Source organism: Gavia stellata, chromosome 8 (genome assembly GCF_030936135.1).
Source record: "Gavia stellata isolate bGavSte3 chromosome 8, bGavSte3.hap2, whole genome shotgun sequence".
In the NCBI taxonomy this organism is placed as follows: domain Eukaryota; kingdom Metazoa; phylum Chordata; class Aves; order Gaviiformes; family Gaviidae; genus Gavia; species Gavia stellata.
In genome coordinates this window covers 25,495,335-25,518,649 of record NC_082601.1, presented here as the reverse complement: position 1 = coordinate 25,518,649, position 23,315 = coordinate 25,495,335, and the positions used below count along the sequence as shown (strand labels likewise).

The following is a 23,315-nucleotide window of genomic DNA, read 5'->3' as shown; positions in this document are numbered from 1 at the left end:
AGGCTGCTGCAAACCTTCACACGACAGTTTGACCCTCACGTTTCTAGATTTTAGTGTTAAAACACTCCTTTTTCTCTAAGTATCAGAGAGGGCCGCAGGAGAACGGGCTCGGCCTCCCCAGTCGTGGCGGTGGGACGGCAGTGACCGCCCCCGGCACCCGCCCGCTTCGACTTGGCTCAGCACAGCCCCCCGGGGTACTGTGCCACCGCCCGGACGCACGGCGCTCCGAGGCGCGGGTGGGAACTGCCACACGGGCCACACCGGGCCGGGCCCGCCGCGCCCCGACCGCCTCCCGCCGCCTCACACAACGGACCGGCCCCTCCCCCGTTCCAGCGCGCCCCGCGGCAGCGAGGCGCTGATTGGCTGTCAGGGCCGCGCGGGGCCTGATGGGAGTGCCGCCCAAGCAGCTGGGCCCCTCCTTCGGCGGGCGGCGGCGGCGCGATGCGCGGCTTGGCCCGCGGCAGGTAGGTGCTGGCGGGGGAGGAGCGGCCCGGCCCGGCCCGGCCCCGAGCGACTCCGCGGTAGGGACTGGCTCCGCCGTGGGCGGGCAGCGGGAGAGGGGCGCCTGGCGCTGCCCGTGAGCCGGCTCGGGCCCCGCGTCCTCGGGGGCCGAAGCGGAGCAGGGCGGGCGACCGGCGCCTCCGCCCTCTCCCGCCTCGCCGCGGGCAGCTGGGCGGCTGCTGGGGAGCGGGGCGGCGGCGGGCCGGGGCGCAGCCTCGGAAGAGGAAGCCGCCGGGTGCGGGGAGGGGGTGGCGGGCGCCTTCCCCGCCCGGGAGCCGGGGGGTGGCGGAGCCGCGGGGTTTTCGCGGCTGGCCGGAAGGGCAGGCGCCGGGAGCCGAAGCTGACCTCTGCCGTCGTCCGCCCCGCCCGCGGGCCCTCGGGCCCACTCCCCGGGTCGCTGGCGGCCGCTCTCGCAGACTGCAAAACGAGACGGGGCTTCAAAACAAGCGCCCGACCCACCCGCTCCTTGCTCCGTCGCTTTGGAGTCTCTGTGTGGGAACTAATTTGCCTCTTTAATTAAGGCTTTAGGAAGCGTAGGACCTCCATAGGATGCTTCCCAACAGGAACAGCTGAAACTGAAGTTTAAATTGAAGAAAATTCAGTATCTTGTTTTAACTGAGAGGTTCTGGAACAGGCTAGCAGTAGGTGGTGGGTGATGCTCCTGGTTTTGTTTTGCTTGTTTCCTTGTCCACGGCGCTCATAGCTGGAGAAACTTTTTGTGGTCACTGTGGAAGTTTCTGAGGTCAGTAAATTGTGGCAGAATGTGAATTTTGGGTGGAAACTTTGTGAGCAGAACTGGAGGTTCAATCTGAAAGGTAGAACTTGTGTCCTTTGTAATGGTAAATATTTGAAAATATTTACATAAAATGAAGTCACTAAGTCTGCAGAAAATCTCATTTAAAGAACATTTCCCCTTCCTGCAGGGGATGGATCTATACGTACGCAAAGCCTTGATTTCAAGTTTCTAACTTCCTTTTTTCCTTTAATATGGCTTGTCTTGATGTTATTCAGTCTTGAATTTCAGCATGTCAGTTATTAAAATTTATTTTGGAGAGTTTGATTTTTTTTGGAGAGCTTTTAATCTTAAAACAGCAACAAGCTTGAAGAAATTTGAGACTGACTTGATAAAAGTGTAATGAGATCATCAAACTATTTACTCCATCTGGATGAATAGGTTGGTGGATGACTTCTGTAATTGTGCATGATTCATCCCTCTTTCAAAAGAGAAACTTTTTCTGCTCTGGTACTCCTACTGTGGCACTTTTGCTTTGCTTTTTACTCATTAAATTGCGTATTTTTGGGGTAGAGGAGATGCTATCAGGAAATTAATTTTTTTTTTGAGAGTTAGGTAATAAACTTTAATAGTGTTTTCTTGCTTCTACATTAAGTGTTTTTTAACATTTCTGTTGTTTATTTTAATCCTAGGGCTAGGAAATATTGCAGCTATCTTATTTGTGTATTAAATCAGTGATAATGTTTGTGGAAATAAGTCCAATTGCAGCAGTGCTTAGTGAGTGGAAAGGACAGCTCTGTGCTAAAGAAATATAGTCTTCAGAAGGAAAAAGTGCTGTGCAATAGTTTGATGGTTAGAGCATGGGAAGGAAGGAGACTTGTGGAAGGACAACTCTTACCATGAACAGTAGGATACTAGTGGTAGGTGAGGAGGAATGAGGAGAGTTTGAAGCAGTTGGAAGACAGTTTGTGTTGTCATGCCAAAAAGAAGAGAAGGGAGGGAAGGAAAACATCTGAGGCATTCCATAGAAACCATAGAAAATTCTCCATCTCCTAACTAAGGATTCGTGACAAACTGTAAATGTGAATCTGGTGGCCCTAATCCCTTAATACCCCTTTGGGGAAGGGTTTTGGTAGTATTACTGACTTGTAGAGCAACATATGTAAAGCCTGTCAGCATCATCATTCATGTAAAATTATGCATACGGTGACACTTGTCAAACCTGTTTCTCTTTCAGGTATTTGCCAGGTATTTTAAAAAAAACGTGTAGAGATAGCACTGTGAATGTGTTACTGACAAAGATCAGTGTCACCAGTGGCTCATGGATAGCCTATGTATGCCCAAAAGATCCTCTAACACTTTTACTACAGAGGTTCTCAAACTACGGCCTGAAGGAAGATGGCACAGAAAAAGGCCACGTGAGCATCTCCACATCTGTGTATGTCCACAGCTGAGAGCTACTGTTGCTCGTAACAGCAGTGGCAATGGTAGGGAAGCAAACTAGATTTGGGAACCTTGTGCTAAGTTTACAAACTTCTCGATGGGCTATTTGACATAGCTTTTATATTGGTCTGCAATAAAGATACTATCTGTCTCTGTAGAAATATTTTGCGAAGAAAGTGTCTGCTCAGACCTATTGCAATACCTGTCATGCAAAAACTTGCCTGTAACTGCAAAGAGACAATTGTGTAAAATTCTCAGTGTTAGATTGTGTGTTTGAAAAATAAAAATATTGCTGCTGTTTTACTGAGGTGAATTGCTGTAGTAGTGATTATTTTGAGAATTTACTCAAGAGTCCAAGGGGTAATTGTGCTTTTTCTGTAGCTCACCCCTTTGTGCTAGTAATTTGGCAGCAGCAGAGCTAATTTGTCCATCTGTTCTACTTCATTTTGGCGGTATTTCAAATGTAGATTTCCTTATCTTTAAGGATTGGTTTTGGAAATCACGGGGCCTATAGTTCTGGATTCTGAAGTCCTTGTCTTTCTTAAAAGGTGAAGAGGTTACCATACTACAGTAGCGTTCGTGCTAGTGAGAAATGTGTATCCTATGTTATATTAATTTGTTTTGACAACCTTAGACAATTTGGAAACAAATTTGATTAAGATTAGGTTTCTTTATTTTTCAATTTTTGGCCAAAGGTAGCGTAATCAACAAGGTAATAATCACTTATATTTCTGCCTGACTGGATCAGCGCTTTGTTTTAATAAGCCTTACTGTTTCATTCCAGAGTTAAAAGGGTTTGAGCCCTAGTTGGGATTGAGCATTAGTTTACTGTTGGGGTTGCTATGAACCGATCACTTTTTCATTCACTGGGTAAAAACCTGTAAATTAAGTGACTGGAGAGAAATTCTGCCATCCTAAGGTTCAAAGTCAATTGATTCCAGCTACCTGCTGATGGAAAATTGCTACACTTTTGTTTCAGTAACCTAGACTCAGATCATCGAATTAGTGCTGTTCATGGGTTCCAGGTTTGTGTAGGGTGAGGCGAGCTACTTTTGCACCTTTGGAATTGCTTTAGGGCCACTTGATGTGCCGGTGACTGCACTGTGTGCCAGGAAGATCTGCTGATGTATTGCTTTCTTAGAGCCTGTGAAATATCTTTGGAACTGATTATTTGACATTATACGAAAGAAGAACAATAGTGCTATCCGGGACATTCTTGTTGATGAGAGCATGAAAAGGAAGTTGATGTATTGGAGATGAACTTTCCCACTGATAGTAGGATATTAATGCCGGATGCCTGGAGTGACAGCTGAAAAGGAACACTGAGAGTTATGCTTATGAGCAGCAGCGGAAATAATTGGAAATAGGTTTCTTAAATAATCCTGCTTAATAATAAATTTTTAAAAATGTTTTTCTGCTGGAGGATCTTGGTGGCTTTTCTAGCAGTTATTTTGTGCCTCTGTTTTTGAGGACTCCTCTGGTTAGTTATTTCCAAAGTAAAAATAAGTTTGGCCACATCAAGGCTGATCAAGTGACTTACAAGATGGCCTATGAAACAGAAGACTGGATTTTAAAATACCATATAGGTAGATAACTAGGTAATGGCTTTATGTGATATTTTGATTCCTTTAGATATTGGATAAATTTGTGAATCTTGGACTATGCTGTTAGATTGCTCTTAAGTGCTTAATGCTTCACTTCTAGCTGTGAATTCTTGTAGAAGATTGATAGCTCTGCCAACATTTGTCCACAATAGAAGATGGGTGGATTAATTTCAAGATGGAGGGTAAGTAAAATCATGTAACAGTATAATAATCTTTAGTCTAGAAGACAGGAGTATGCAGGGGAGTTTCTTAATACCTGTTGATTGACAGTTAATGCTGGTTGAATGTTAGTGCTAAACTCTTCGCATTGATATGTCACTTAGAAGTCCAGTAGTGAGAGAGAATGACCAAAAATATTCTCTGCAAAATCCCTAAACTGTGAAATTATGCGGCTGTCCTTTATTTTCTTTGTAGTAGCAGGCCTGGCACTGGTTTGGTTAACTTATAAAAATACAGTTTTAACTCTTTCTGTAAATCTAAGTAGTTCTGTGGGGCTTTGTTGTGACAGACACAGCAGCATCTGTGACTTGAAAGATTGGTGGCTATTTTAGGTCAAAATGGATACATTCAGACTACCATTCTGTGTCTGTTTTAACAAATATTTTGGTAGCTACTTATACCTATACAAGTCTTTCTTCCTCAATGTTTTTATTGGCTTGTATAGTATTGAATGTTGTACTGAGTTTATGAGGAAGAAGCATGAGATTTTTGACTGCTCTTTTGGCAAGTGTGAGTTGCTTGAGTCTAGGTGTGCCCTTGCATATTATCGATTGATTTCAGAGCCTCCCATACAAAACTCCTTTAAAGGCAAAAGCTGAGGTGAAATGTCAGTTTTGTGTAATAGAGAGAAACTTTCTTTCATGGTGATGCAGTGTGGGCTATGGTTTTTGAATTTGTGTCCTGAACTGTGAGGGAAGATAGTGGCTTCATACTTCACAGAAATTAGGAAAGATTCCTCGAAGGTGGATTCCAAGTTGCTCCTAAGGGGAGTTTTACTTGAGATAACACGTATTTGCAGTTGCTTATAATATATTTACAGTATGTGTCTTTGTGGGGAATGAATAGTAATAAAAAGCTTAAGTTCTCAGGTTAGGGCTTCCTGTATATATTCTCTTTGTTTTGCCTATTACCTCCACTCATCAATTCTGTCCTTGTTTTACTTCCCACCCACACGTCCATTATTGCTGTAAATGCATTATAGGTTTTCATCTTTTGTTGTGTAGGAGAGGAGCCTTCAGTTAATAGTAATACCAACTGTAAACCAGTGATTCATTACAGTCCCTTCTATTTGTCACTATTAAAGTAGGAAAACTTCTTATCTTTATGTAAAATAGTATATTAATCTGTTATGAATGTCTTTTTGTTAGAAAACTGTTAATGTACAGTAATCATAAAAAATTTTGACTTTCTTAGTGAGATTAACATCTTTGTTCTTTCCCTTATAAGCAGGCAAAGCCTTCTACTGTAGAAGTATTAGAAAAAATTGATAAGGTATGTATTTACTTTTTGGTGTGTTTTTTTTTTTTGCTTAGAAATATGCATACTTTTTGCTGACCATGTATTTATTTCACATTAGGTAAAATACTGTCATGGAATTTTAAATTATTTTGATAATCATTCCAGTTGGATGTACTACAGATTCTGAGTTTCAGATGGACTGCTACCTTTTTGCTTCTTACTATTAGTCATTTAAAAAAACCATGCCATATAATAGATAGTGAGGAACTACAGTTTAAGTATTTATTTAGAGAACCTGAAATGGGAATGAATGTGAAGTTAGCTTGATTACATGATTTAATTATAACTAATGGTTAAAATCCAATGTAATGGAAAATGTCACTAACACAAAGTTCTGTTCATCGGGCTCATTAGAAAAACTTCAGTGTATGGTTTTAAATGTAGGAGTTATAACTGTAGTGGTAGTAAGTAAGGTCAGGGGCAAAATAATTGAATAGATGGTTCAGTAATCAATTGTGATTTTTACCCAGAATTTGTGACAGATGTCTGTACTCTATGGGGAAATTACCTGTTTTGAAATATGCTGTTAATATTTTTTGTTTTCCTTTTAATGAAAGTGTAAGTACTCCTGTTGTCACTTGAAATGCAGTCAAAATGGTAACACAGCAGAGCATTGCTCAATCACTTATTAATATGCCAGAAGCATCATTCATATGTTCAAGATTTCAGTCTTAATGTGAGGAAAATACTGAAATGAAAACATGTGAAATCATGGAGAGGTTTCAGCAATTTCCCATGTTAGTAGAAAAGTATTAGAAGCATTTGAAATTCCACAGGTGCCTGATGAAAGTTTTAGGATGCAAAGTATGGTTGGTAGTAATTTATGTGATCGTAAGGACTGCCATTCTTAAGATATTAGCATTTTCCACTTGCCCCAAATATACTAACATGTTACAAATACAAAAAAGTGCTGATTTGTAATATTTCTTCCCAATAGCGATGTGTTACTGCTAATACAGTGCAGGTGGCCCATATCATAACCTTAATAGCGTGATGTATTTATGCTATGAAAGTTATCTTTGGGCAAATGCTGTCATTGATGAAAAAGCTGCTTGACTTTTCTAATCAAGTATCAAACTGATATGGCCAATTTCAGCAAACACTTAAAGGCAGCTTAGTAAAACCACCAACTAATTTCACTAATAAGGTTGAACCTTATTTTTTTACAGGAAATACAGACATTAGAAGAATTTAGAGAAAAAAATCAGAGGCTACAGAAATTATGGGTTGGAAGGCTGCTTCTCTACTCTTCACTTCTTTACCTTATCACCTGCTTAATTGTATATTTGTGGTGTCTTCCTGATGAATGGACAGCAAGGTTGATTATGACACTTCCATTTTTTGCATTTCCATTGATGTAAGTAAACACACCTTTTTTTTTCCTAACTGCTGTCTCTTTGCTAAAAGGAGATGGAAAATACATCTCAGCAGGGGTTTGGGTTTTCTTTTGACAATCCTTGAGTTGTCATAACTTGCTGAATTTTTTCTTTTAAAATAAATACAAGTAGTTAGGCAGACGCTTTCTTTGAGGGAAATGTGTCTCATGGGTCTGGGCTTAGTGTAGAACTAGGTCTTACCATCAAAAGATGTTAGCATCCAAAGTTACCTCGCTTATCAAAATTATACTAGGGCTAGAGAGAGACCTGTATCTGAACAGCTGCAAGGTAATGTAATATAAGCAGAAGAGCATTATCTTGGGTTTTATTTCCACTGCTATTTGGAAAAGTAACACTACTATATGAAAGTGACCTAAGGTATGTTGCCTGTATGTAGAATGCAGGGGAAAAATACAAGAATGAATGGAGAAACTTACTTCTACATATTAGGTGACTGTTAACACAGAAGTGACTTGAAAGGTCATTAGTCTAAATACGTTGAGGATTAGTTTACATAATTAGCTGTTTTTCTGGAAAATGATTGACTGTTTTCTTCAACCAGAAAATATCCTAACATCATTGGATGTGAATAAGAGAAAGTATTGTCTGCTTTTTTGTTCCACTGAGCTGATTTGGCTGCTCATCCTCACAAGTGGCTTTTGTTTTCAAGAAAACTACTTTTCTAAAAGTAACAAAATGGGCTCTCACCTCACTAAATAGCTGCTTCCCTGCCTCCCCTTCCCCCAGACCTTGAAGGAGGAGAAGCAACCTACTGAGCATCTTTCCTACTGATGGCGAGCACAGTGTATTTACTAATTTGCTGAAATGAACATCATAAATACTGTCCATATTTGTACAGCATCTTTATATGAAAACATGACTTGTCTGTGCCCAGCTTTAGACTTGAAAGGCAAAGTCAAATGTAAATATTTAAGGCTTTGCAAGTTTGATTAGCATGGGTCAGTGTAACAACATGCAAAAAAGATACTTGAAGATGCTTTTTGTATGTCATACTGTGTTATGCATAATGTACTAGTATGCTGCTGTTATGGAATCCTGTGGAGAAGATACATGGGCAGCAATGTCTTGACTGGAAAGGATTAATATAGAAATTAAAGCTCAAATTAATCTTCGGCAGCAATATGAATTGATTTTGTTCTTAAGGACAAGGATTTGAAAGTCTTTGTTAGTATGCAAGGCTTGCTCATGCTAACAGGGTAGGCTTGTAGAATAGGAAGTATTACCAGCCTTCCTTCACTTAGGTGTGTTAGGATTAGTGTAGAAATGAAAGCTTTTATTGCTGAAGGTGATGGCTTCTAGCACTGTGGTGTGAATTTTCACATTGGATTTTTATTCTCTAGTTTGTCCTCCAGTTCTTGTTTCTTTTCTTTATTTGAATGGTGGGTTTCTATAAAATTCTGAATTAGATATTGGCTTACTGACATTTAGAATTAGACTGTTGTTATCTTATGACTTGCAACCGTTTATCTGATTTTTCTCTTAAGTTATTCCCCTTCAGCTTTTTTTGGCAGATATGAATGGCAAGCAACTGCCAGCTTGTCTTTGTTCTCGGTCAAGAGGTGACTCCATGCTGAATGCCTGGTGCCACCCAGTAATAGCTCTAGAGATTTTTCAACCCTAATCAAACTGGAATATGTCTGCCTTTTCCAGCTTGCAGTCAGTCACCAACTTATTTCTGCCTTAGGTCATTCCCTCAGGGCCTCAGCAAGTTACTGATGCTGTAGAGTGAGTTAAGTTCTGGGAATATATAGCATCATTAATTTTAAACGTATATTGAAATAGCTGAGAAGTTGAAGAAATATATTACCATGTTAGAAGGATGCTCTTCTTGAAATTATTTTCATTTGCATTAGATTATGTTTCTTCTTGCATGTTCTGATATTTAGAGAAACACGTTTTTATTTTGTAAAATTGGTCTGAAATGGTCTGCTGTTAAACTTTCACCTCAAAGTTCTTGAAGATGAAATGTTTTTTATTTCATGAAGTCCTACCATATATCTATTAGCTTAGAATACAGCTTTAGATAGAAGGCTTTTTATTAAGCATACAGTAAAAACGAAATAAATGCTTTTGCCTGTGTAACATAGTCTTTAAGGCAATTCAAATCCTGTAAAACATAAAACATTTCTTTTGATACTTTATGAAGAGACACATCTTGCGTTGTGTAAGTGGGCAAAGCCATCCGTATTCTTAGAGTAGTTATTACAGCACACCTTTGAATGTGGAATAGAGTTAAACTTCTTTCTCTGTTTCTCTGACAGGTTACTGTTGCATTCCAGTTGTCTTGTCTAACTTGCCTAATGCAGGTTGTGGTGTTAATACTTGAAAGCCTTTTGAACTGGGTAGCTGTTATATAAATGCAAAAGATGTTCTTATGAATGAATTTGAAACTTTATTTGAAATCTTATAGCCTTTTACCTGCTTTCTTACACTAGCTGTTATTCAGAGAACCTTTCTAGCCTTTAAGAATTTTTTTCTTAAATGAAACATTGCTACTTTAGGCTTTATTATATAGCACTTGGCACTAGGAGGGTTTTGGATAAGATGCTTGGAAGGCTTGAGGTATGAGAATTTGCCACTTAGCTTAGGCCGAATAACTTGCCAGGAAAAGTGTCAACTCAATTATAAGCAATCCTAAGCTTTAAAACAAATGAAGTCCTGATGATTGCACAGAGACCTTTCAAATGTAAAATGATCATAGATCAGTTTATCTTGAGCACAGATAAACTGCCTCATTGTTTGAGCTAAGGCAGCTGAAACCCTACAGAAACTGAGTGGATTCAGAGCTCTGTAAAATTGCCGGCAGTCAGGTCACTTAACTGCTTGGGAGAGCATTTGTACAATGGCTGTATCTCATGGTTTTCATTGGTATTGAATTCTTTCCACAAATCTCCCGGGTCTTAATTTTGGGCCTTAGCTGGTAAGCTTGGTTTTCTGGATAACATGCATCATAAATCTATCAAATAAAAAGTGATGACGAAGTAATTTTCAGCTAGCTGCACATACCTTGATTTTTAAAAAGTTCCCAGTGAACATTTTAGCAAGTGATGATGTTACTTGCCACTGCTTCCTTAGTTTTTCTACTTATAGTGATACTTGGTTAAATTTTAATAGACAGGAGGATTTTATTTAGATCAATGCTCATGTCTTGTTGACAAGATAGTAACTTAATTTTTAGTTTTCTGTATAAATATTGTTTGAAGATTTCTGTTCTTTGTATTTGCAAAGTTAAATCTCATCTGGTAAGTCTTGTGCATTAACTATCCTGTTTGCTAAATGACTTCAGAAATGGTTACTGTAATATATTTTAATTAATAAAATTCTTCTTTCTGTTTTAAAGAATCTGGTTCATAAGAACACTGCTCATTTTTTTCTTTTCCAAAAGGACAGAAAGGAATAGTAAGTATTTTTTCTGTCTTTTTTAGAATATGGAACTAGTTGGGAATGATGCTTGCTATGAAAATGTAAATATTTTGGATAATTTGGCTTCTAGGAAAAGAAGAGTAGCCCTTTGGTTGATGCTGAAAAGGGTAGCATTAGCTAAACTCTTGTTTCTACCACACAGTTATTGAAAGAACAGGAAGGAAACTGCCTTATCTTTCATTTCACTTACAAAATTGTGGTAACTTTCTCTTGTCTTTGCATGCTTCAAAATGTAACGGAATAAAATGTAGTGTCAAGTAGGAGTGAGGGAAAGGAAATATAAACAATAGTAGTAGTTCCCTTAATACTTGCATCTTGCAAGTATTCCGGCAGTCTTAATCTGTTATCTTTATGTATAAGAGAAGAGATTTATAGCAGATGTGTTTAATTTATTTGTCAAGGTAGCTTTTCTCTCCCATGTTCTCCAAAGCATGCTTATGTTTTCCTGGGTGGAAAAGGGATAAGCAGGTGTTTTTGTGCTGTTTTGAGAGCTGGGGAAAATTGGGAGTCATGTAACAAAAAACCAAGTAGTGCAGGTGTTCAAATATATATAAAAAGTTGTTAAGGAACATGCAGATTCATTCTAATGCAGAATTTAAAAACTGCATCTGTGGCACTTGTCTGCAGTAGTTAGAATTCATTTGAGACTTTCTTTGAAAGCAGTCCAGCCTGTAACAATATCTCATGGTGATGTGAGCAATAATACAGGAAACCCTCAATGTTGCACTATGTTTTATGACTCGCAGAACAACATGATATATTTAATTTGTGACAGCTTATGAGTTAAACATCACTTTTGGAATTTTTCTTAAACTTAATGTTTGCATTTGATATGCAAGCATAGGACATACATTTTTATGTAGAAATAAAATTGTCCATATATTCTGTGGTGCTGTGTGATTCATTTCTAAGGCAAATATATATTTGTATTTCCTGGCTGAAAAAAATGTATGTAAGTTTTTCTAGTTTGCTTAAATGTCTTTATTGCTGTTTCTAGCATATGAAGAAGTCTAGTGCTTTTGTTGAATCTATGTATAAAGAGTTTTAGTAGAAGTTAGAACATGCCAAAAGGAATGATTTCTGCATTGTTCCAGAGATTGGGTAAAAATGAAGTGTTTTACCTCAAAGATACAAGTCCTGTATTTGGAAAAGAGAAATCAAATGTGCAGTGCAAGAGCTACAGCAGTAAAGCAGGAGAAAACATAGCAGAGAGAAGCAAACTGGTAACTGTGTGGCTCAAAGCTAGCTAGCCTTTTATTATGGCATAAGTTAATATAATATAACACATTGAGTCACTGGAGATGATTATTTAGTACTATAAAGCTCTATTCTGTATAACCAGCATACACCAGTTTTGGGAACCATGCTCTGAATGGGGAAAATTCCTAGTGAAACCCTAGGAAAGGTGACATAGAGAGATTATGGAATTTCAGTCTTAAAGGCTAGTCAGGCAAACAATTGTTGAAGAAGATTTAGGCTGATCTGTTCCAGAGTGTGGGGAAAATAAATGAGGTATCTTGTAGGTATTGACTTCTCTAGTATGATTTTTTTTTCCTGTAGCTTTAATTAAGATGATATGTACTGGTTTCTTGAGAGTACTTCGTAGTAATTGCCATTTGGCCACGTTTGAAGGGGCAGGTGTTTCAGGAGGTTCTTATTGAACTCAGGAGGTAAAGTGATCAGAAACAAATGCCCACACTTTAAACTGATTGCATTGCTTTGTGGGAGGCTATGCTTGAAGATGTTCTAGGCATTTCTGTACCAAAAGCAGTTTCTGTTTCTTGAGTAACGGTTAACAGCTGACTGTATTGTGCTGTTTGGCTGCATGATACCATACTGCATTGCAGTGCATTTCAAGGTGTTAATCTGTGTGGGGCTACATGAGGGGCTGTGTTCTAATATAAAGGTAAAATTTGGTAGAGAGAGGTACCGTACTAATTTGAAGATTTCCTGGAATTGTCTATCTTCTATGGTCCAGCCCAGTGCTAAATATGGTCTTGTTCAATGTCCTATTTGTCTTAACTATAACATTCCCTTATTAGTTACCCTTTCATTGCATAAACTTTCAAACATGTACATGCCCAGTTTTACTATTTTGTACATTTAATGAAGTGGTTTATTTTAGCAAAATGGGTTTCTACATTCTGGAAAAGTTCCGGTTATTATGTGTTACCTTAATTTCAAGTAACAGTAGTGATCCTGAAGTAACTTTAAAAAGTATGTGTATAGCATACTTATGTACTTTTTTGTATCTTTATTCATATATATTTATTGAGTTTGGATTTTATTTCTTGTAGTTCTATGAAGCTTTTTCTTTTTTGAAAACTGAAAAATGGGTAAAATAGTTATATCTTAAAGGAAGTGAACTGCTGGTGTCCAGTAGAGCTGAGAAGGGGGAAAAAGTTGTAAAGTTTTTTGTTAAACTCTTCTTGCTGTGAAGGAGATAATAGAGAAGAGTTTTGTTAAGAGAATATCTTCTATATTAGGCGATGGTTTATTACAGTGAGTTTCCCATGAGTGCCAAGCTGCAAGCATTGACTTAAAGGAAGATCCCATGTGCATTTAACCTGTCGTCTTTCCCTTCCTTTTAGAGAGGTTAAGTGCTGTGCTTACTAGTTGTAACAGAGTGTCTTAACATTTAGTACTAGAATGACCTTCTAGTAGCTTTTCTTACAAAACTGGGGGTTTTGCTGTAGTCTGAAAGTATTGAAAGGGTGAAATAGATGAGAATTGACCTGGCATTTGAAACTAGTATGTGTTAAGAGGCTTATGTGAAATACTGAAGCCAGTAAATCTGGTACTCAAATAGATATATTAGTACTTAGACCTTAAGCTTTTTTTCTGCAGTTTGACTCATGAGATTAAGTATATTTGGTCTATTGTTGTACCAGTTTTAACGTAGGTCAAAGCAGGGCACTGGCTAGAATTGGTTTGCTTAATGAGGAACTGATACATAAAACTTTTTAATAGTTATAACTGTAAAGTGATAACAGTGGGCTATAATTCATAAGCAGTTTCAGGATTTAAAATGATTTATTTTCACGTAAAATCTTTAGTTATTTCACGCAAAGTTTACTAATGTTGTAGGGTTGGTAGTGGTCAGTGCATAATTTTTCCTGATCTTACAGGGCAAAGTCAATGTTTAGAGTGTGCTGAAATTATCTTATTTATATTTGAAAACTAATGTATGATGTCCTTCTTTTAGATGATGCGCTGGAAGATTTAAAATCTCAAAAGAAAAAAATAGTAAGTAAAACTTCAAGAAAAGTTAGTTGTTATGGTCCACTAAAGTGTGTTTGCATGTCTACAAGTTGAGTTTGATTGTAATATATAGATGAAGAATGGAGCGAGGGACATGAAACTATTACCATTCCTCTGTTTTTATACATTTTCTAGTATCACACAAGGTTTTCCTTACTCCAGAATTACAAAAGACTGCTTGCATATGAGAATAAATTGTCTCCTTGTAGTTTAACTTAAACCTAGTGTTTTGGTGTTGCTAGATCTATGTAAAGTTATTTTGTTTTGTCAAAAAACAAAAATGTATGCTTTAACCTACTCATTGCTGACTACTTCTTTTACTTTAGGATTATAAAAAGTGTTAGATGTTGCACTGATTTAAGAACACAGAATGCAACTATATTTTTAGTAGTTACTCAGTCACTTAATGTCTTGTTCATAAATAGCAAAAAGGACTTTCAACTTGTCTGGATTCACTTTTTCATCAAGTAACAGATTATTGTTTATATTGTAAATGCATCACCACTTATTTTCCATCCTCCGTCTTATTTTCGTACTACATTTCTTCCATTTTTTTCCTTTAAAAAATTTATCTTTTCATGTGTCTATCCTGTCAGTTGTCTTGAGGTCATCCATTTTGTGAGCTGTGTGGATGAGTTAACAGTATAAAAGTGGTGTATGCCAGGTATTTGCTTCAACTGGGTCAACACTTAATCTCAGTAAGACAAATTTAGGATGGAAAAAATTCCTGGTCTTGGATAACTTGCACTCTGAGAAGTTTGTAACACTGAAAGCTGTTTCCTCTCTACTTAATCATTCCATAAGGAAGTTCTCTGTTTACTTATGTTGTTGGCTTCATCGCCTGCCTTGTAAGGCAAAACTTAAAAACCGCCACCACCAAAACCCAAATATCACCACCACCCCCAACAAAACAGCCCCTCCTCCCCCCCAAAACTCCAGAAGTTGTATTATGAGGCTTTATTGTTAATGAGTTTCCCAAAGTGTTCACTTCATGCCTTCTGGATTTTGCCATGGTAGCTAAATTAATGGAAAACCCACAACAAAGCTACCAAAACAGGAGTCAGGTAAGGGTCTGGTATTATATGGCCTTTACAGGGGAAACAGATTTCACTGATCTTCCACTCTGGTTTTTTATCACTTTTAAAATGTAGATGTAAAAATGATAACCTGTAACCTAATTATGTAATTGTCTTTTGGTAAAGAGGATTTGCTAATAATTATATCTGCTAATCTTTATATTAAGGAATCTATTAAATGGAAGTGTCCTTTGGTTGGAGAGGTGCTAAAAAGGGATTGGAGAGGTTTACATTTTCTGAGAACTAAATGAGTGATAACTGTGTTTTAAATTTTATTTTATGAAAACTGCTTAACTGAAATTAGCTAGTCCACCAATTTAAATAGTCATTGGGTAGCTTTGGAGGGAAAGTTCTTGGAACAGAAAAAGCACAATGGTGAACAAAAGAGCTTTTTGAGTCTTAAATGTAAAGCCTTTGTTTCTGTTTATGTTTATTTTTCTGTAATTATGAAAATATTTGTATTCTAGAAGAACGAGTAATGCTGAATTTTTATGTGTGAGAAGGACTTTAGAGAAAAGGCATTGAACAAAAGATAAGTCAGGAAAAAGCTGGTTTATAAAGGGGAGAGCTTTTTACTTTGGGAATTGATGCAGTTGAAACAAGATGTAAATGTCTATTTTGCCTATGCAAAAAATCAGAACAACATATTGTAGAAGAGCAGGCAGTAGTTAAAAATTAAACAACTGCACAAATACTTTGTGAACAATATAGAAATTATAGTGTAACTATAGAGAGTTTAAACCTGGAAATAAAAATTGCCGTTAGTATATATGCATGTCAAGCTTTAATCATTAAAGACAAATTTCTAAATAGGATTAATAAAACAGAGTTCTGGAAAGTCCAATAACCTATAACTGAGCTATTTTTCAATCTGAGGGGAATAAAAAGTCCATTATTACCTCCTGATCTTGTGGGTGCCTGGTTTCTAGCAAGGAACCAGAAACAGAAGACTTAGTGCAACCTCTTGAATCAGTGCAGTGTTGATATTTTTTACTCAGAAGATTGACTTGGGAGTTTCATCATAATTTAAAGGTGTCCAATTGAGCATTAAAATTAGATCATCGTACATGAAACCTAGCATGTTGAAATGAGCTGAAAGTGGATGCAGGTAATGAGACAGAATATGGCTTGTATTTCAGATAAAAACACTCATAAAATTGTATTCTGTAATAATTTGGTTTTGATAATACTCGGATTTGGTTTTGTTTTGGATTAACTTCCTTAGGACTATCTGTGTCTATGAATAACTAGCAACACCTACTTTCTAGTAAAACAAAACAAAAACCTTTCCTAAGTAAAATAATGGGAAGGGGGGAGGGAGAGGATTTTTTTTTTTTCCCTGTTGGATACTGATTTGCTACTGAGTTTGCAAACAGGATTAGTTACTAAGATATCTACATTGTGATCCTTGAAGTATCTGGGATAAGTAAATTATGTATTTCCTGTTTATTTGTAATGCAAATTGTTGTATAGGCACTGTCAGGCTGCCACAACAGCTATGGTTTTTCACTTCATTGCGGCTCAGCTACCTGATTACTGGAGAAATCTTATATTGAAGACAATTATCCTTTTGAAAAATGTTACAGTACTTGTGTTTTACAGGCATGTGGTCTACCTTTTCCCTGGTGACTTACATGCTGAAGGGTACCTATAACGGAGTAAGCTCCTCATCTGCTCGATACAATGCCCTGGTGGATGCACAATGAGCTGCTCAATAGAACCTCAGTTCTGTTCAAAAGGCTTCAGTCTTTGGTGGCATAATCACATGGATATTCATGTAGGTAAAATACCTGACAAACACAAATACAGATACTTCATCTGGAAATGCCCATTAATATTGTCTATCCTGTACTTTGACTCAAAGTTTGTGTAATACTTACTTTCCACAGAACTGACTCTCTACACTACTTTTTTCCTAGTGAATGGTTTAAAACACGTTGAGTATTTCTTTATGGATTGGGGGTAGGGATTAAGTTTATTAGCTATAAATAAGGCAGTACTTCAAGATAGAACTATTTTTCCTTCCTTGATTGTAAGGGATACTCTGGTTGTGTTCGTGATTGTGTAGCTGTAGTTTTGGCCTTAGAGTTCTCAGTTAATGAGGATGTCAGCCCTTAAGCCTGAATGTGTATAGATGAGCAAGTTCAGAGGGTTAAGCATATTAAAGCAGGGGTACAGGACATGTATTAAGCTGCTACAAATGGGAATTAGTGGAGACTTTACCTGGAGCAGCAGTCTTAAAGATGGGATAATTCTTAGCCTGAGGACAGAGTTCTGAAGATAGTATACTAATTACTTTGCTAATGTTAGAATGAAACTTTGCTGAAGTTTGCTCAGCTATTCTGTTATAGTAGGTTGAGTGTAATATTGGACTTGGACAGACTTTCTAGCTGTTTCAGGTAAGAATTTAGAAAGCTGCATCTGTTAATTTTCCAAGAAAAAAAAAGTCGTCTGATTTCAAGGCTGCCTTGGAGTTATATTAATAATGGAAAAAAATGCAGCATATGGATTTTGTTATTTAAAATAACTACTGCTTAATGAACTTTATACCTCAGCCTTTCAGGCATAGACAACTGTAGATATTTTGATAACCTTCAGTATGTGACAAACTCTACTAGGAGTTGATTGTTGTATAAGCCCAGTCTTGTATACCCAGTATATGCTAGAGTACTGCAAACATGCAATTGAAGGCTCAAAATACAGTTAAAAATCATATTTGATGAATGATCAAATGAGGTATTTCTTTCATGCAGTGTTCACACAAAACAGTTGTTTTGTTAGTTTTACTTTTTGCATGGATCTATCCAGAGTACACTTGATTATTGTGGCTTAAATGATTTATTTCCTATTTTAAGGAAACTTTTGCTATGTGTACTTGCATATCTTACATGGTAGACTGAAATGAATCTTGTGGCTTTCTGTGTACGTAAAGAAATATCTCTCTGTAGTTGGGTTTGACATACCAAGTATTCAATTTAAGAACTCACGTGGTAGTATGGCGAATAAGTAGTTTGCACTGTGCCAGTACTTCAGACTTCCAGTTGCTAAATTGCATTTACAAGAAGTTTGAAATACGTTACTCATATTACTTTTCAGTATCGGCAACTGATGTTGTTGCCACAGGAATTCTGTTTGGTTGCCAGTTGGAAAGGAGGCCATCCATGCAATTATTCATAGGAGAGAGTGTGGTGCGTGACCATGCTTCTTTATTAAGATGTGGTTAATTCCATGAAATAAGTTTGAAAAAATCCATGATTAAGCTGGTATTAACTTTCATAGAGACTTCACTTGTGATCCTGGTTACTCAGCATTTCAGCTTGATAATAATAGACTATGAATTAGCCCTTGGCAGAAAGTAGAAAACGTTTTTGTGGGAAGAGTTTTGGCTCTCAGAGAAGAATATATTATGGAAAAAGAGCAGGAGGTGTCGAGCAATTTGCTGTGTTAGCGAGCCAGTGCTCAGCACTAGGTTAACCTTTCTAAGGTTATGCTTCAGGATGGTGAATAATCCAGAACTCAGTAAGTTTATTTGCGTTTATAAACAAGCTTGCTGTGGCAGTGCACAAGCCAGTTTCTTCTGCTGTGCAAATGTAGAGATAGTATTTAAAATTTACACAGGCCCTTATTTGCTTCTAGTAGCTATACTAATTTGCTCAAAGAGTAAGTAAACTTTGACCTGTTTGATTCCTTATTTGGTATTGTCAGCCAAATTTCAACTGATGTTAGAAAAACATATCCTAGAAGTGAAACCATGAGAACTGTGAGTATGCTTATAGAAATCTTGACAATTTCTATACATTTTCAAGAAATTTGTAGAGTCAGTTGTGACACTGAATTCTTCAGATTCAGCTTTATTAGAATTATAAAGCGATATATGAATTTCAAAATATGAAGAGTAACTTGTTGAATTATCCAATAACTATGTAATATGGAGAATAACTTTGACTTCTGAATCTTGTGATGAGAGCTAAATTTTTCCATTTCAAAATAATGTTACTGTTCTTGCAAAACTTACATATCCACAAATAACTACCATCCTATCTAATACTGCTATAGCAAGAAGTGTGTTAGATAAGGAAAGTGTCAAGTGATGGTGGAGCATTCTGTTTTTTCTTTTCCTAAAGGTCATTTTGTCCTGCAGGTTATTACTCATTTTCCTGTGTGGCTATAAAGGCAATTGCATGTGTTATATGTTCATTGATGTGAAGTGACTTGGGGGATTTTATTTTGATTTGGGGGCCAGATATTGACACTGACTGGTAACACTTCTGCACTTTGCAGCTTCAGCTCACTAACCTTACCCCTTCATATAAAGGCCTGCCTTATGGTTTTCACTTTTATAAGCAATAAATTCTTTATTTTTCCTATTAGACCCTTAATTCTGGTCTTATTGCACTGTGTGGCATTTGTTTTACGAAGTTAGTGGGTTAACTCCAAAGTCCTGCTGAAATACAAGTTTAGGAAATTGATTTTTACTTCCCTCTTCACTCCCTTTTGTTTCAACAGTCCTTAATTAACAGCCTGGGTAATATTCCTTGCCTTAAGCTTCTGGTAGTGTCTGTAGGAGTGAGCTGTTAAATGGATACTGTGTATCCATTAAATGGAGTGAATTTTATTTAGCTTCTGAGGTCTATTTATAATTCTGAGGTCTGTCTAAAGGCAAAATCCCTACAAGGTCGGTATATGCAGAATGGCTGAAACTTTAGTTTCTCACTAGCTAAACAATGGTGTAAAAGTCATGTTAACGTGCCCCATTTGTTATTTTAGCAGTGATAAATGAGTTTGAGAGAACTTAATTTTTTGACCACTGACCTTTTCAGTTTTGGAGTTTATGCCAACAGCAAACTTAAGAACAAACAAACCCCCCACTTTTAGCTGAACATGGCCATTAGTCAGCATATCTAGGAGAAAAGGTCTGCTTAAGATACTGTAAAATGCATTATAATTTCTATACATATTAGCTATTTGTCATAACTTCAGCTATCTCCATTTTAAAGTTAAGCTTCTGATGTTGGCTGTTAACCACTAAAATGATACTTTACTAGTGATTACTTTTTTAATTAAGCCCATGTATTAGCTATAAAGCCACTTGAGTGCATTGTAAATAAAATGCTGTAATAATGAAGTGCTTTAATTATACTCCCTAAAGTATGCGTAGTTCTCGGTAAATTTTTTTATTTAAATTCTTAACATGTTCCCTTTTTTCTGAAGAGCTGTTTGAATCACTGTAAAGATGGAGATCCAGCCCTTAAAGTCATTTGCGCAAATTCCATGGCTGTTCTCTAGTTAGTGAGTTTTCACAGCATTTGCAGCAGGCTAATTGCTTCTGCTAATAAATAATCTAAAATCGATGCTGACAGCAGTTAATTGGCACAGAGACTTTATTCTGTAAAGCATTTGGCTAATGACCTTCCTTAAATTAATAGCATTAAGTGCTATGAGGAAATAAATCTAAGGAATTGCCTGTCATTCGCTTGTCATGTCTAATAACTTCCAATAATGATGGCTGATAGATTTTTGCACATTCCATTATTGAAGTTGGTGCATGTAATTATTCTTCTCATTATATGTAAACAATTAGCAATATTTGGTGTTTCCTTGCAATAAAGCTGTTAAATACAAGTAGTGCATTAGGGTTTCCAAACTACTTTTGAAAGCAAAATTTCGTTTCCATTGAATACAGCAAATCTGCAGGTATCTGAACATGTTACCAGTTCATTGGACTTTTGGTAACATTAGTAAGTTGTTTGTAAATGCAAGGATATAGGGGGAAAATACTTTGAAGAATTCTGTATTGATGTGTGGAACTTTTTGTTTCCAGCTTGAGGAAGTAATGGAGAAGGAAACTTACAAGACTGCTAAATTAATCCTTGAAAGGTTTGATCCAGAATCAAGTGCAAAGGTAAGAATCTCGGTATTGATACTGATTTAATATGAAAGGTACTGTAGAGCTGAACGTTCAGATAATGTTATTTTATAATTAATTGGCAGGAGGCTGAACTGCCATCTGCTGGAACATCTGCAACCCCAAGACCTGGACAAGGTAATAGCCCTGTAAGACGGCTGCTCTTTAGCATAGATACTCGTCTTTCATAGCAATTTCCACTCCAGAAGTCTCTCTATGATAAAATTTGTAGATCAATTGACCTTTATTTAGGGTTAATAGACTGTTTATTACACTATACCCATTGCTGTTCTGTGTTTTTCAGACAGGGGATCTATTACTAAAGGCTGATCCTCTTCTAGACAGTGGGATGTTTAATGCTGCTTGATGCTAAAGCAGAGAGAAAATTAACTTGTGGCATACTTGCAATTTTTCTAGAATACTAAGGTGCTTTCAAATCTTATGTAATGTTCATTGACTTAGCTTTTCAACTCTGTTTCTATTTCTGGCTAGTTAGACCTTTCCTAATCCAGTTCTTAAACTACTTTTATATGGTGGATGGAGAGATTCTACAAAGCTAGTGCAGAAATCGGATATTTTCTAGACGCAAAGAATAGACAGTTCTTGTATATGATGTTCCATTTAAAGGTGCTATTGAATTAAAATAATAAAAAAAAAAATCGAAGAAAACTTGCATGCGTTTCAAGGAAGCCTTGTTTCTAGATAGCACATACAAGTTTCAAGACTGAAAAGATCTCTCCCAGTAGAATGTTTGCATTAAAAATGTGGACTATAATTTAAAAAAAGATATTTATGCAAACAAACTACTGTAAGTTTTTCTTAAAGTTGAGTATAATAGGCTGTAGTTAAACTGAAAATGCTAGTATTAAAACAGTATAAAGGACACCTTGCATTATAATACTGAAGATACACTTAGAGATGTACCTTTGTAGGCGAGTACTAATTTGTTGCTGTAACAAGCTTAGATCTGTAGGGGCTGGTGCTCAAAATAGACTGCAGAATCTGATGTGCATAATTTTCCATAAAATAAACAGATTGCTTTAGAGCATGTATTAGAATTGTCAACTTTGTGTCCAATTCTTGTGAGTAACCAAACTTTTATTTGTCTCTTTTTTTGCTCTTGGAGTGCTGGTTTTGATGGGTGCAGAGCACCTGGATTTACTAACAAAGGTGTTAATAAGTTGCATGGTCAAATCCACTGTTTTGTTTTTCTTGCTTAGCTTCAAATTGTCATGAAAACATTTTTAGCCCATTCTTACTTGTTGACATTGACAGTGAGTAGTTGCAGTGCAGTATGTTAGCAGTAAAGCTTTTATCTCTTCTGGTGTCCTAGGCACAACAGCTTTTTCTCAAGTTTTCTCCTTACCTGTCTCTCCCATCATTCCATTTCTGCGGCATTCATAGTTTTTTAAGGCTGAAGGACCATTCTGACACCCTGTTCTGTTCTCTGTCTCAATACAGCTCATGGGTGGTTGCCAAGAATTTTCTGTCATACCTGTAATGTTTATGTAGTCTTTTTTTAACTCTTCATATTCATCCTTCTCCTTGAGATATGTTGGAAATCACTCCAGAAGTAGGGTGATAGATCTGTTTGTAGAATGCAAGGAATGCTGACCAGGGGATGAAACTGCCTGGAAATGTATGTTTCTATGTAGAATTCTAGAGATAACTAGCTATAAGTTAAATAGACAATGAGAAATTTTTAGTCACCCTGGCTTTATTAAGAGGTACCACCTGCGTTTTTGAAACTCCTGAGTTATAGGGTTGTTCTCTTCCCCTCTGCCCAGGCTGTGTAAGTAGCGATCATGACAAGTGAGTTGCTCAGTCTCTATAACTAGTTTTGTGTATGTTTGGGTTTACAAAGCACAGTGTGTGTGCTTTTGATCCAGGGTTCTGAATTAGTCAAAAGTAGGTTAGTTGGATCCAGCATATGGCGTGTTGTGTTGATTTTTGACTTCACTGATAATAGAAGGGCTATGAGGGAGAGGTTCTGAGAGAGTTAGAAGTATTTCTGACAGCCAGCCACTACAGGCTGTGGTCTACATTAATAAGCGTGGTATAATAGGAGTAGACTTATAGAGTGAAACAGTTGTTGCAGAGAAGGTTGCCCACACTATATATGTTTAGAGGTTTTTATTTAGGGCTCGCTGTAAACTGGTCTCATGGACCTGGTGGAGAGCATCTTTCAGTTTAATTTGAGAAGAATGTAAGTGCTGCTGTCTGAGACTGTGTTTTGGTGTGAACTAGAGATGTCTAAGTGAGGACAGAATTGAGAAAATGTAAAGTACACTTCTGATTCAAACATTATTCAAGTTCTTTGGGTGCATCCACATTAAAGTAAACAATTTACTTTATCCTGAATAAAAGTGCAGTTTAGCCTTGGAAAGGATTTTGGAAAATAAATTTTGTAAGTTATCATGGTTTACGGTTGGATTCGATGATATTGAGGGTCTT

The 23,315-nt window shown here is 37.2% G+C and overlaps 1 protein-coding gene across 1 annotated transcript in view; it reads left to right on the top strand.

Annotated features, from left to right (window-relative positions):
* Positions 1-434: 434 nt before the first annotated feature.
* The window catches only part of LNPK (lunapark, ER junction formation factor), a 43,615-nt gene continuing 20,734 nt past the window's right edge, over positions 435-23,315 (top strand). Inside the window, exons 1-8 of the mRNA XM_059820330.1 lie at positions 435-464; positions 4,382-4,463; positions 5,728-5,772; positions 6,969-7,156; positions 10,537-10,595; positions 13,825-13,865; positions 20,778-20,858; positions 20,948-20,999. Of these exons, the coding sequence (XP_059676313.1) occupies positions 4,437-4,463; positions 5,728-5,772; positions 6,969-7,156; positions 10,537-10,595; positions 13,825-13,865; positions 20,778-20,858; positions 20,948-20,999 (493 nt within the window). The 5' untranslated portion in view covers positions 435-464; positions 4,382-4,436. The remainder of the gene's footprint in view (positions 465-4,381; positions 4,464-5,727; positions 5,773-6,968; positions 7,157-10,536; positions 10,596-13,824; positions 13,866-20,777; positions 20,859-20,947; positions 21,000-23,315) is intronic.